The sequence below is a fragment of the Balaenoptera borealis genome, assembly GCF_965194805.1.
Source record: "Balaenoptera borealis genome assembly, chromosome: X".
Taxonomy (NCBI): Eukaryota; Metazoa; Chordata; class Mammalia; order Artiodactyla; family Balaenopteridae; genus Balaenoptera; species Balaenoptera borealis.
In genome coordinates this window covers 51,249,767-51,264,593 of record NC_138881.1, presented here as the reverse complement: position 1 = coordinate 51,264,593, position 14,827 = coordinate 51,249,767, and the positions used below count along the sequence as shown (strand labels likewise).

The 14,827-nt window shown below is 41.4% G+C and overlaps 1 protein-coding gene across 9 annotated transcripts in view; it reads left to right on the top strand.

Annotated features, from left to right (window-relative positions):
* Nucleotides 1-14,827, top strand: part of ARHGEF9 (Cdc42 guanine nucleotide exchange factor 9) — a 231,232-nt gene that overhangs the window by 108,164 nt on the left and 108,241 nt on the right. For all 9 annotated transcript variants that reach the window (XM_082376655.1, XM_082376656.1, XM_082376649.1 and 6 more), the window contains 2 exons: nucleotides 1,508-1,699; nucleotides 13,370-13,549. In XM_082376655.1, the coding sequence (XP_082232781.1) occupies nucleotides 1,508-1,699; nucleotides 13,370-13,549 (372 nt within the window). The remainder of the gene's footprint in view (nucleotides 1-1,507; nucleotides 1,700-13,369; nucleotides 13,550-14,827) is intronic.

The window sequence follows — 14,827 nt, the reverse complement described above, 5'->3', positions numbered from 1 at the left end:
ATTTTTAATTAAAATTAAAAATAAAAGAAAAATAATAAATGCAACACCACCAACAACTGAACAAAATGAAACAAACAAAAAAGTATAATAGTAATAAGCATATTTTCCTTGGCCCTCCTCTGTCAGTGTCCTTGCTCCCACAGTGAGCCAGAGCCAATCTCCACCTCCCCTGGAGGCCCTCCAGTACCTATAGGTGGGTCTCTGGACCTGCTGTGGGCACTGTGGGGCCAGCTCACACTCTGACCTGGCCCGACTCCCACATTTACTTGCCCTCATAGTCCACTCCTAGGAAGGCTAGACCAGTCTCTGTTGTGGGACCACTTGTCCATTCAGGTATTCTACAGACGCAGGATTTACCAAGCTGATCTCGGGGATTTAATCTGTGGCTTGTGCAGCTGCACAGAAAGATTTGTTTGTGTTCCTTAGTTGCACTGCCCCTGGAGGTTCCAGCAGTTATTTGCCCATTTGGCAGAAGTTCTAGTGTTAGTAAATGGATTTTCCTTACTGTGCAGTCTAGGTGCTCTTTATTTTATTTTTATTTTTTTAATTTTTATTTTATGTTGGAGTATAGTTGATTAACAATGTTGCATTAGTTTCAGGTATACAGCAAAGTGATTGAGTTATACATAAACATGTATCTATTCTTTTTCGAATTATTTTCCCATTTAAGTTATTACAGAATATTGAGCAGAGTTCCCTGTGCTACACAGTAGGTCCTTGTTGGTTGTCTATTTTAAATATAGCATTGTGTACATGTCAATCCCAAACTCCCAATCTATCCCTCTCCCCAACGCTTCCCCCCAGCAACCATAAGTTTGTTTTCTAAGTCTGTGAGTCTGCTCTTTAACCTGCTGGGTTTTATGTTTTTCCTGTTTCCCAAGGTAGGTGAGTCTGTGCCTATGCCCCTCAGCAATATCTATCCCTAATGCAAATTGCTACTACAGAGGTGTGTTTCCCACATATACCATGTCTCCATCTTTACTACCCATTTCTATCTGGTCCTTTTATGTGCAATGGCTGTTCCATCAGCCCTCAAGAATTGCTCTCTATATAGGTGTAGATTTGGTGTGTCTATGGTAGGAGGTGAGCTAAGGGTCTTCCTGTGTCACTATCTTGGACGCCTCTCCTCCCAAGATGTATAATTTAATACATATTTTTTTGACACAGCTGTGTTGCCTAGATATGCTCCAGCATGAATGAGTTCTGCTTGCCATAACTGTTTTCTCCTCTGAAACCTTCCTAGCCAGGAAGACTCTTAGAGATGGTTTAGTCCTACTCTTCTCCACCCTCCATTTTATGGATAGGTCACCATAGGCCTAGAGAGGAATAGACTCATGCCTAGTACCAGCAAGTCACCCTAGAGCCAGGCCAGGCATTCAGTTTAAGAGGGCTCTGATTGAAGGTTCTCTGAATACCTGAAGAATTTAGTTTGTCCTTTTTCTACTTGGCTGAAAACTTCTCAAAGAAGGAAGCTGACCTTTTATTCTTCTTCTGCCTGCCTCTACAGCTCTGGGTGAACCAGGAGGATGGGGTGGAGGAAGGGCCCAGTGACGTTCAGAATGGGCACCTGGACCCCAACTCAGACTGCCTTTGTCTGGGCCGGCCACTCCAAAACCGGGACCAGATGCGAGCCAACGTCATCAATGAGATCATGAGCACCGAGCGTCATTATATCAAGCACCTAAAGGACATTTGTGAGGTAGGCCCAGCTATGATGGTGCATGTGAGGGCACTCAGGGCGGGGTAGAGGGCACTTCCATGAAGAAATGACAACCTTCCTGGGCCGTACCTGTGAAAATCCCAAGATATTAGGAAACACAGCTTGACTGACCTCCTAGATTCTGTTCAGTGGGTGAGACTCCTCCCTTGGGGTTTCTCAGTCTCTCTGTTTATTTCTCCCCTTTTTGCTATCTACCTGTCTGTCTAACTTTCATATTCATATTCCCTCTCTCTCTCTCTCTCTCTCTCTCTCTCTCTCTGCCTCCCTTTGTCCCCTCCCCTCTGCTGGAATCTCTATGCCTATCCTCTTGTCTTCTGATCCAGTTGTTGCCACCCCATGTAAGGGCCTGACTTTATTACGGCAAAACACATTTCCTGCCAAGCTAGTGGTTTACAAACTTGAATGTGCACCAAAGTCCCTGGGATAGCTTACTAAACATGCAGATTCCAGCCCTCTTTGACCCCACCCCCCACGCAAAGTTGTGAATTCTCAGCCTGGGATAAAACACGGAAATCTCTATGTTTTGCAAGTATCCCTGGTAATACTTGTCTTCCACTATGCCACTCTGCCCTCCAGGGACTGTGGCTCCACATTGTCTAACTCCATCCCTTCCATCTTTCTGACCTGAGTGAGGATGAGACCCTTTTTCTTCTCACACTGCCTTGAGTCCAGCAGAGACAAGTTGGCATTTTCAAAGGACCTTTTACTAAACAGTATGAGAAAACCAATGAGAGATAGAGAAAAGAATGTTTTTAGGATTTCTCTCCCTCTCTCTCTCTCTCTCTCTCTCTCTCTCTCTCTCTCTCTCTCTCTCTCACACACACACACACACACACACACACACACACACACACACACACACACTCTCTATAGCGTTATGCTTGACCCAGTGAAAAAAACTCTACCTTGAATATTTTTATCCCCTTTCTTCCAGATGAGAGATCAGGTCCTACTTTCTGTCCTCCAGCCCTACTGATTAGGTCCAGGGCCCACTCTGTAATCAATGGTATAACTCTGACATTTTTCAAAGTTCTTGTTTCTTTAGAGCAGTGCTGCCTAATAGGACTTCCTGCAGTGATGAAAATGTTCTGTATCTGCAGTCTCCATTACAGTAGCCACTGGGCAGATATCTGTGGCTGTTGAGCACTTGAGATGTGGCTAGTATGACTGAGAAATGGAATTTTAAATTTTATTTCATTTTAATTTAAATAGCCACACGTGACTAATAGCAACCACATCGGACAGTGCAGCTCTGAAAAGATCAAGACCAAGGACTTTGGGCCTTAACTTTCTTCACCTAAATTCATTTTTTCACCCCTTCCAGGAAGGTTAAAGGTTATCTCCCCCTTCCCCAAGGCAGTAAGTTAGGGTAGAAAGAACAAGGGCTCTGTGGACATGGAGTGCTGGCTTTCACATCTTAGTCACTAATTAACCCTGTGGCCTTGAAGGTGCCTCTTAACTCCTCTAACCTTTGATTTTATGATTTGTCCAGTAGGCTTCATTTTACCAACCTCTTAACTTTATTGAGGAAATGAAGTAAATCTAATATTGTATTTGGGAAAAGGTAGTTTTCCTTTCCTTCCTTCCCATTTCATCTATTCACCTATCCATCATTGTCTCTCTTTTATCTTTTTCTCTTCCTCCTACCTCCATACAAATAGTTGATATATTTTTTAGTTACCCTCTCGAATGTGTTACGTGGCATTGGGCATCAAACCACTGATATGTCATTCATTCCGCAAACATTTAGTGGAGTTCTGCTCCGTGCTGGGCCTTGGACATAACTCCTACCCTCAAACTATTCTGCCCTAGACCAACAGCATCTGAATCACCTGGGAGCTGGTTAGAAATGCAGAATCTTTAATTCCACTCCAGACCTGAGTTCAAATCTACATTTTAACAAGGTTCACATTTGACTTACAATACATATTAAAGTTTGAGGAGCACTGCTGTAAAATGATAGCTATCTTACACTATTTATAATAGCAGGACATGGAAGCAACCTAAATGTCCATCAACAGAGGAATGGATAAAGAAGATGTGGTACATATATAAATGTAATATTACTCAGCCATAAAAAAGAAATAATGCCATTCACAGCAACATGGATGGACCTAGAGATTGTCATACTGAGTGAAGTAAGTCAGACAGAGAAAGACAAACATCATATGATATCACTTGTATGTGGAATCTTAAAAAAAGGCCACAAATGAACTTATCTACAAAACAGAAATAGAGTTACAGGTGTACAAAATACATTTATGGTTACTGCAGGGTAAGGCAGGGGATGGATAAATTGGAAGATTGGGATTGACACATACACACTGCTAATAGAATAGATAACTAATAAGGACCTACTGTATAGCACAGGGAACTCTACTCAGTACTCTGTAATGGCCTATATGGGAAAAGAAGCTGAAAAAGAGTGGATATATGTATATGTATAACAGATTCACTTTGCTGTACACCTGAAACTAACACAACATTGTAAATCAACTATACCCCAATAAAATTTTTTTTAAAATGATAGCTATCTTATAATGTCATAGGGTCTATAATACAAGTTAGTACAGTCTGTTCTTTACCCAGCAGCCAAGGGATGATGTCAATACCTAAGTCGTTCATATCACTCCTCTGCTTAAAACTTTCCAATGGCTCACATTTCCTTCCTGAGTAAAAGCCAAAGTTCTCATTATTACTTACAAAACCCTGTGTGATCAACCCCTCCTTACCTCTGTGACTTCATCTCTTGCTCTTTTCCCACATGCTCTCACTACTTTAGCCACAATGGCCTAATTGCTGTTCGTTTAAAAGGCCTGACACACTCCCCCCTCATAGCCTTTCCCCTGGCTTTCCCTTCTGCCTAAAGCACTCTTCCCTCAGATGTCTGTGTGGCTCCGTTTCTCACCTCCTTCAAAGCTTCACTCAAATATCATCTCCTTGAGACCTTCCCTGACTACTCTATTTAAAATTGTAACCATGTACTATCTTGTTTTATTTTTCTCCATTGCACTTACTGCTTTCTGACTTATTATATATTTTGCTTTTATGTTTTGTTTATTGCCCTTCTCCCCTACTAGAAAGTAAATTCCATGAGGGAAAGAGTTTTTTATTGATTTACTGATACATCCTCAACATCTAGCACAGTGCTTGGCAGATGGTAGATGCTCAATAAGTACTTTTGAAAGTTGGAATTAAATATAAGTGCTCACGTGCATGTACTATTTTGGCAAAGTACATTCACATCTTATGCCATTTGATTTTCAGACAGGAAATAAGTTGTTATTGTTATTCCTATTTTCTAGATCAACAGACTGAGTCTCTAAGAGGCAAAATTACTTTCCCAGAGTTCCCAGGCACTGGCCAGTGGGAGTCTTAGTCTTAGAAGGATTTTGTTCCCAACTCCCAAACATCTTGGCCTCTTCCTACAGGGCATGGGCTCAGAACAGCAATGCAAGTATTTATCTTTCCAAAAGAGGGAGTGCTATGACCCTGCTTTGAGGAATTGCCTAATCCAGCCAACCTAAGCAAAGCTTTTGTTGGTGATCTGCGAGTTCCATATCTCTTTATTATTCTTGATGCTGAAGCTAAGGGTTTAAATGGGAATGGGAAGTATCTCTTTGTCCCATCCTTCAACCACAGATGTCAAAGGAACGTTTAGCTAGAGCAAAAGAAGAGTAGAGAAAGCTGTGTCTAGATGGTCCAGAAAACAGTATTTTAGCTCAGGGTTGTGTCACCTAAACCAAAAGCTATGAGGAACAATATGATTTATAAGAAGAATATCAAAACCAGAATTGGGAGTCCCAGGTTCAGGTCCCACCTTAGTCACAAACTGACTGAGGAACATCAGGTGAATCTTTTCCATCCTGGACCTTGTTCCCCAACTCTAAAATTAGCAGGTTGGTAGAGTTGCTCTTTAAGTGTCGTCTGGCTCTTACTTTCTCTGATTCTGTGAGATCTAGGTATGCTCTCACTAGAGAACGCTGTGGTAGTGATCCATGTTACTTCTGCATGTTTTGCCATTTCCTCCTTGATACCCATGGAGGCATGTCTTACTCAGGCATGAATGTGTTAACAAGGCATAATCTACTCTTTCTGTAGGTTAAGGGAGATCACTTAATACTGCATTCAGTATAGAAAAAAGTCACTATCTATTAGAAAATATTTATTTATTTCTTTATTCATTCATTCATTCATTCATTTATTAATTACTCCTGGGAGCAGAAAGTGCCTCACAAACGTTTAAGTTACAATACCTTCATTTTACAAATGAGGGAGTAGGAAATAGAGTTATTTTTATCAAAGTTATTCAGTGAAGCCAGTAAAAGAAAATATATTTTTTAATGAGTTCTCTGAAAAGATGACATTCTTCTTTCTAAATCCAGACGGTGGGATAAAAGAGTATTGGCTTAGTTCTAGGTCACCTTGACCAGTGTGGTGGTATTACCTCTTGTAATCTTAGAAATCATATTATGATCAGGGAGACTAGACACAGGGCAAGCAAAGCTAAATATGCCTTATAAAGTTGCCTCATCTGCCTCTCTGAGGAAGATCATCTCAGTCATCTGATGTCTGTGAAATAAATTCTGTCCTCAAATGCCTCCAGAAAAGCTGGAACTAGCTTTCCTCAGTCATTCATATTAGTGTCTTATACCCTTCACCATCAAGAAATTCTTCCTAGGTCTAATAGAGTTTATCATGCTATAGCTTCAAGACATTTGCATTTGATATGTTTAAGCCTGGAGTTTTCAAACTTACTGTTTTTTTCTTTCTGTTAATTGCCTATCCTGATGATTTCCAATGGTCTTTACATCTTGGTGTATACATAGAAAATAATACATTGTATAAAACAGTAATATTTGTATACCATACTAAAGTAAAAGGATGAGGCAGCTCATTGGCCTGAAGTGACCAGCCCAGGGATTTCTGGCTGCTCTAGGCCCTACCTATCCATCCACCTGGACATTCAAGACCCTGTTCCCATCCTTTGCCCATTTTCCCATAGTTTCTCATATTGTTCTTGCTGATTTATAGGAGTTCCTTGTATATTCCAGATATTAATCCCTTGTCAGTTTTCCAAGTTGCAAATAGTCTTCTTCCTGTCATCCTCTTATTTTTTAATGGTTTTGTTTAATTTGAAAAAAAGACATCCTGGACAAAAGAAGAAAAGAAAACTAACAATTTAAGCATTCTGCTTCTAACTTACCTTTTGTCATCATTACCATGAGAAGAGCTAGTCATTTTGCAGTTATTCAACATATATCTATTGAGCAGCAACTATATGCCAGGTACTATGTTAAACTCTAGAGATACAGCTGTGAACAGGACAACCATGGTCACCATTCCCTAATTTTATTAAAATTATTTTCAAAACGTTTATCAGGTCTCCTGTCAGGTCTTAGGCTTCCAGGCAAAACAGTACATGATATCTGTAGAGAGTCAGAGCTGAATGGGGCCCTGGAAATCTTTTCTGATATAAGCATTTTAGAGATGGAGACACTGAGTTCCAGACTTGCAAGGGCCTTTCCCTAAAGGGTTTTTCAAACCCTAGGTGATCCAGAGGTTCTTTGATCCATCTTATTTCCCTGCGGTCTTTGGAATCTTCCCTGGAGGTCATGGGGTCAATTTGTATCCCATATCAAGGCACTAATTCTATTGGTTTGGGCAAAAGGTTCATTCGTTTTATCCATAAGATGGCTCTAGTAGCACTTAGTTGTCTTTAACATCATTTGAAACAATTTTGTTAGATTGTATGTGACAACTGTCATATCAGTGTGCATTTTAAAAAAGACATCAAAATTGGTGAATTTTTGTGTGGCCATTTTAATATTGAAGATGGGGAAAAAAAAAGCAACATTTTCGGCATATTATGCTTTATTATTCCAAGAAAGGTAAAAACGCAACTGAAACACACAAAAAAAGATTTTTGCAGTGTATGGAAAAGGTGCTGTGACTGATCGAACGTGTCAAAAATGGTTTGCGAAATTTTGTGCTAGAGATTTCTTGCTGGATGATGCTCAATGGTCAGGTGGACCAGTTGAAGTTAATAGCGATCAAATCGAGACATTAATTGAGAATAATCAACGTTATACCATGTGGGAGATAACCGACATACTCAAAATATACAAATCAAGCACTGAAAATCATTTGCACTAGCTTGGTTATGTTAATCGCTTTGATGTTTGGGTTCCACATAAGTTAAGTGAAAAAAACCTTCTTGACCATATTTCTGCTTGTGATTCTCTACTTAAACATAATGAAAACGTTCCATTTTTAAAACAAATTGTGACAGGCAATGAAAAGTGGATACTGTACAATAATGTGGAATGGAAGAGATCGTGGGGCAAGTGAAATGAACCACCACCAAGCACACCAAAGGCTGGTCTTCATCCAAAGAAGGTGATGTTGTGTATATGGTGGAATTAAAAGGGAGTCCTCTATTATGAGCTCCTTCCAGAAAGCCAAACGATTAATTCCAACAAGTACTGCTCCTAGTTAGACCAACTGAAAGCAGCACTCGACAAAAAGCGTCCAGAATTAGTCAACAGAAAACGCATAATCTTCTATCAGGATAATGCAAGACCTCTTGTTTCTTTGATGACCAGGCAAAACCTGTTACAGCTTGGCTGGGAAGTTGATTCATCTGCCAAATTCACCAGACATTACACCTTTGGATTTCCATTTGTTTTGGTCTTTACAAAATTCTCTTAATGGAAAAAATTTCAATTCCCTGAAAGACTGTAAGAGGCACCTGGAACAGTTCTTTGCTCAAAAAGATAAAAAGATTTGGGAAGATAGAATTATGAAGTTGCCTGAAAAATGGCAGGTGGTAGTGGAACAAAAGGGTGAATACATTGTTCAATAAAGTTCTTGGGGAAAATGAAAAATGTGTCTTTTATTTTTACCTAAAAACCGAAGGCACATTTTGGCCAATCCAATAGCTCAATGCATTAGATCTAGACTTAAATCAACCCTTGTGGGTTTTGAAACAGAGTTAAATAAATAGTCAACCTTCCTTGCCTATTACCATGGCAATCCCAGGGCTAATTCATGCCTTTTGTGATTGATTTGGTAACGCCCACTGTAATGCCTTCACACTCATGCCCACTTTACTCCTAGGAGAGGTGAGGCTCTCAGAAACTACCTCTGTTCAATCAGTTCACACCCACTGCCATATCACCCTATTCTCTTTTACCATGCAGATGGAGTTAGAGGGCGTTCGAAGCATGCTTAACAGTAAGATCTATAGACCCCTTCTGCTCCCTCTGCCCTGTGACAGGCCTTCAGAGGTCTTCTGAGTCTTCTCTTCTCCAGGACAAACAGCCCTGATTCCTTCTACCATTCTTCATGGTGTTGCTTTTCAGGGATCTCTCTACCCTGCCTACTTCCCGCTGGCTCTGTATCCTTTACTCCATGTTCCTCTGAAAACAGGACTCAGAATTGAATGCTGCTCCCCTGCAGTGGTATGATTACCTTCCTATGACTTCTCTCATTCCACCCTCTCAATCTGTTTCTTCATCCCTAACTTAAAATGACATTAGTTTTTTTTTTGGCAGTCATATTCCACTGCCAACTCATCTTAACTTATATGCCCTTGGGGGGAGACCTTCAGATGGTGGAGGAGTAACACATGGAGATCACCTTCCTCCCCACAAATACATCAGAAATACATCTACATGTGGAACAACTCCTACAGAACACCTACTGAACGCTGGCAGAAGACCTCAGACTTCCCAAAAGGCAAGAAACTCCCCACGTACCTGGGTAGGGCAAAAGAAAAAAGAAAAATCAGAGACAAAAGAATAGGGACAGGACCTGCACCTGCTGGAGGGAGCTGTGAAGGAGGAACAGTTTCCACACACTAGGAAACCCCTTCACTGGTGGAGACAGGGGGTGCCGGGGGGTAAGTTTTGGAGCCTCAGAGGAGAGCACAGCAACAGGGGTGCAGAGGGCAAAGCAGGGAGATTCCCGAAAAGAGGATGGGTGCTGACCAGCACTCACCAGCCCAAGAGGCTTGTCTGCTCACCTGCTGGAGCTGGTGGGGGCTGGGAGCTGAGGCTAGGCCTTCGGAGGTCAGATCCCAGGGAGAGGACTGGGATTGGCTGCATAAACACAGCCTGAAGGGAGCTAGTGCACCACAGCTAGACCGATGGGAGTACAGGAAAAAGTCTGGAACTGCCTAAGAGGCAAGAGAACATTGTTTCGGGGGGCACAAGGAGAGGGGATTCAGAGCACTGCCTAAATGAGCTACAAAGATGGGCGTGAGCCACGGCTATCAGTGCAGACACCAGAGATGGGCATGAAATGCTAATGCTGCTGCAGCCACCAAGAAGCCTGTGTGCAAGCAAAGGTCACTATCCACAACTCCACTCCCAGGAGCCTGTGCAGCCCACCGCTGCCAGGGTCCCGTGATCCAGGGACAACTTCCCAGGGAGAACACACGGTGTGCCTCAGGCTGTTGCAATGTCACACAGGCCTCTGCTGCTGCAGGCTAGCCCCGCATTACGTACTCCTCCCTCCCCCCAGCTTGAGTGAGCCAGAGCCCCCTAATCAGCTACTACTTTAACCCCGTCCTATATGAGCGAAGAACAGATATCCTCAGGCGACCTACATGCAGAGGCAGGGCCAAATCCAAAGCTGAACACCAGGAGCTGTGTGAACAAAGAAGAGAAATGGATGTTTCTCCCAGCAGCCTCAGGAACAGTGGTTTAAATCTCCACAATCAACTTGATGTACCCTGCATCTCTGGAATACCTGTATAGACAACGTATAATCCCAAAATTGAGGTGGTGGACTTTGGGAGCAACTGTAGACTTGGGGTTTGCTTTCTGCATCTAATTTGTTCCTGACTTTATGTTTATCTTAATTTAGTATCTATAGTTTATTATCATTGGTAGATTTCTTTATTGATTTAGTTGTTCTCTTCCTCCTTTTTTTAAATATATAGATATATATATATATATAGTTTGTTCCTTTTTCTCTTTTTGTGAGTGTGTATGTATATGCTTCTTTATGTGATTTTGTCTGTATAGCTTTGCTTTTACCCTTTGTCCTAAGGTTCTGTCTGTCCACTTTTTTTTTTTTTACTATAGATTTTAGCACTTGTTATCATTGGTGGATGTGTTTTCTGGTTGGGTTGCTCTCTTCCTTCTTTTTTTTATTACTTTTTATTTTTTATTGTGATAACTTTATTTCATTTTATTTTATTTTTTTCTTTCTTTCTTTTTTCTCCCTTTTCTTCTGAGCTGTGTGGTTGAAAGGGTCTTAGTGCTCCGGCCGGGTGTCAGGCCTGTACCTCTGAGGTGGGAGAGCTGAGTTCAGGACACTGGTCCACCAGAGACCTCCCAGCTCCATGTAATATCAAATGACAAAAGCTCTCCCAGAGATATCCATCTCAATGCTAAGACACAGCTCCACTCAAAGACCAGCAAGCTACATTGCTGGGCACCCTATGCCACACAACTAGCAAGACAGGAACAAAACCCTACCCATTAGCAGAGAGGTGGCCTAAAATCATAAAAGGTGACAGATACCCCAAAACACACCACCAGAAGTGGACCTGCCCACCAGAAAGACAAGATCCAGCCTCATCCACCAGAACACAGGCAGTAGTGCCCTCCACCAGTAAGCCTACACTACCCACTGAACCAACCATAGCCACTGGGGGCAGACACCAAAAACAAAAGGAACTACGAGCCTGCAGCCTGTGAAAAGGAGACCCCAAACACAGTAAGTTAAGCAAAATTAGAAGACAGAGAAACACACAGCAGAAGAAGGAGCAAGGTAAAAACCCATCAGACCAAACAAATGAAGAGGAAATAGACAGTCTGTCTCAAAAAGAATTCAGAATAGTGACAGTAGAGATATCCAAAATCTTGGAAATAGAATGGGAAAAATACAAGAAATGTTTAACAAGGACCTAGAAGAACTAAACAGTAAACAAACAATGATGAACAACACAAAAAATGAAATTTAAAATTCTCTAGAAGGAAGCAATAACAGAACAACTGAGGCAGAAGAACCGATAAGTGACTTGGAAGATAAAATAGTGGAAATAACTACTGCAGAGCAGAATAAAGAAAAAAGAATGAAATGAATTGAGGACAGGCTTATAGACGTCCGGGACAACATTAAATGCAACAACATTCGAATTACAGGGGTCACAAAAGAAGAAGAGAAAAAGAAAGGGACTGAAAATATTTGAAGAGATTATAGTTGAAAACTTCCCTAATATGGGAAAGGAAATAGTCAATCAAGTACAGGAAGCACAGAGAGTCCCACACAGGATAAATCCAAGGAGAAACATGCCAAGACACATATTAGTCAAACTGTCAAAAATTAAATACAAAGAAAAAACATTAAAAGCAGCAAGGGAAAAACAACAAATAACATACAAGGGTATCCCCATAAGGTTAACAGCTGATCTTTCAGCAGAAACTCTGCAAGCCAGAAGGCAGTGGCAGGACATATTTAAAATGATGAAAGGGAAAAACCTACAACCAAGATTACTCTACCTACCAAGGATCTCATTCAGATTCGACAAAGAAATTAAAACCTTTAAAGACATGCAAAAGCTGAGAGAATTCAGCACCACCAAACCAGTTTACAACAAATGCTAAAGGAACTTCTCTAGGCAGGAAACACAAGAGAAAGAAAAGGCCTACAATAACAAACCCAACGCAATTAAGAAAATGGTAATAGGAACATACATATCAACAGCTACCTTAAATGTAAATGGGTTAAATTCTCCAACCAAAAGACATAGACTGGCTGAATGGATACAAAAACAAGAGCCATATATATACTGTCTACAAGAGACCCACTTCAGACCTAGGGACACATACATACTGAAAGTGAGGGGATGGAAAAAGATATTCCATGCAAATGGAAATCAAAAGAAAGCTGGTGTAGCAATTCTCATATCAGACAAAATAGGCTTTAAAATAAATACTATTACAAGAGACTAAGAAGAACACTACATAATTATCAAGGGATCAATCGAAGAGGAAGATATAACAATTGTAAATATTGATACACCCAACACAGGAGCACCTCAATACATAAGGCAAATGCTAACAGCCAAAAAAGGGAAACACTTACCCTGTTAAAAACACCATGCCTGGCCACTTGTGAGCTTGCTGGCTAAACTCATCCAAACTATCTCTCCTAGCCAGCTACCTTAGATGGCTAAGACACCCACTTTAAAGAATGGTTTGGTTTTGTCAATTCCTGTTCCCTTTTGGGAAGTTTTCCTACCAGACCTTTTGGATTGGTCCTATAAGAAATAGAACATTAGAGTTGTGAATCAATCCAGCTAAACCAATAACTCACTACTAAAGCAAGTGAAAATGTTTGTGCTTAACCACATTCTGAGAAAGGGTCCTATGACTTTTGGGGGTCCTTGTCATAAAAGGCTCTATGATCTGGAGTCTGCAGTATGAAGACCTTTGCTTGAGATCCATCTTTCCTAATTATTCACTGGTGGAGTGACTTCCTTCTTTAAACCCCAATTTTCTTGTATGAAAAGTGGAAATGGTTATTCCCTGTCTACTTCATGGAACTGAAATAAGGCTCCCAAATGCTCAGGAAGTGGTAAAGCCCTCAGGGAGTGAAGGGCATCCTCAACCTGGGCTTTTGCTTTGTCTGCAGGGCTACCTGAAGCAATGCCGGAAGAGAAGGGACATGTTCAGTGATGAGCAACTGAAGGTGATCTTTGGGAACATTGAAGACATCTACAGGTTTCAGATGGGCTTCGTAAGAGACCTGGAGAAACAGTACAACAATGATGACCCCCACCTCAGCGAGATAGGACCCTGCTTCCTGGAGCACGTAAGCATCTTCCCCTTTGGGGAGGGTTTTGAGAGACATTTGGAAGCCATGGAAGGAGTCTCTGAGCTATTTGGTTCTGCTCAGTTGCTTTGTCCCATGGTAAGGGATGGATTCCTCTCTGACCCTGATGTTCATCCCCTTGCTAGAGTATGAGGACTTAGGAAGGTACTGTGATTTGTCCAAGGACTCTTCTTCTTTACTGTTCCCTCCGCCTTTTTTCTCTCCTTCCAGATAATTATCAGTAGGATTTTTCTTCAACTTCTCTTCTCTGTTCCTATGGGGCTCAGTTTCCATGGGACCCAGTGTTTTGGGAGGGACTCTGAACATATTCTTATATTCCAGGAATCTGAGAAATAGGAGAGACCATGGTCAGCATGAAACTGGACCCCTGCAAGGCTTTTAAGGGAGAACACTAGGGTAGGGGAAGTGACAAGTGTAGGAAAAGGGGCCACAAGATTTAGAGGAAGGAACACTAGGAAACAGGGAAGTGAGGATGTGAGTCCTGTCTATAATGATTGTCTGGGTAACTTTGGGTAAGTTCCTTACCGTCTTTGGGCTTCCTCACATGGATTTAAGAAGGTTTCACTTTATACCTCTGTGGTTCTCTAACATCTTTTGTGTCTTATTCACAGGTGACCCAGTTGTTTTGACAACTCTTCTCCCCCGTTTTATAAAGTATTTATTTTTAAAGAGATAATACATGCACATGGTATAAAATTCAAATGACACATGAAAGTGTGCAGCTAAGAGTAAGTTTTCTTGCAAATTCTCCTGCTTTGACTATGGGAATGTGTAGTGGGGGGATAGCCCTAAGGCCACCCGTATGTTTAGTGATTTGCTACAAGTCCCGGGACTCAGCATATAGTCATACTCATGGTTGTGATTTAATACAGCTAAAGGATACAAAGCAAAATCAGCAAAAGGAAAAGGCACATGGGGCAAAGTGTGAAGGAAACCAAGTGTAAGTTTCCAAGAGTCCTCTCCCAGTGGAGTCACACAGGATGCACTTAATTCCCCTTGCAATGAGTTGTGACAACACTTTTGAAATGTTGTCTACCAGGGAAAATTATTAGGGACTCAGTGCCCAAGATTTCTATGGGTGGCTGGTCATGTAGGCACCCTCTGCCTAGCATGTACCAAAATTCCAGACTCCCAGAAGGAAAGCAAGTATTCTGCATAAACCACATTGTTCATACAAATAGTTTAGGCACAGTGAGCAACTCTTGTCAGGGAATGGTGAAAAATCTCTTGAGATCCAAGTTCCAAGATGCCAGCCAA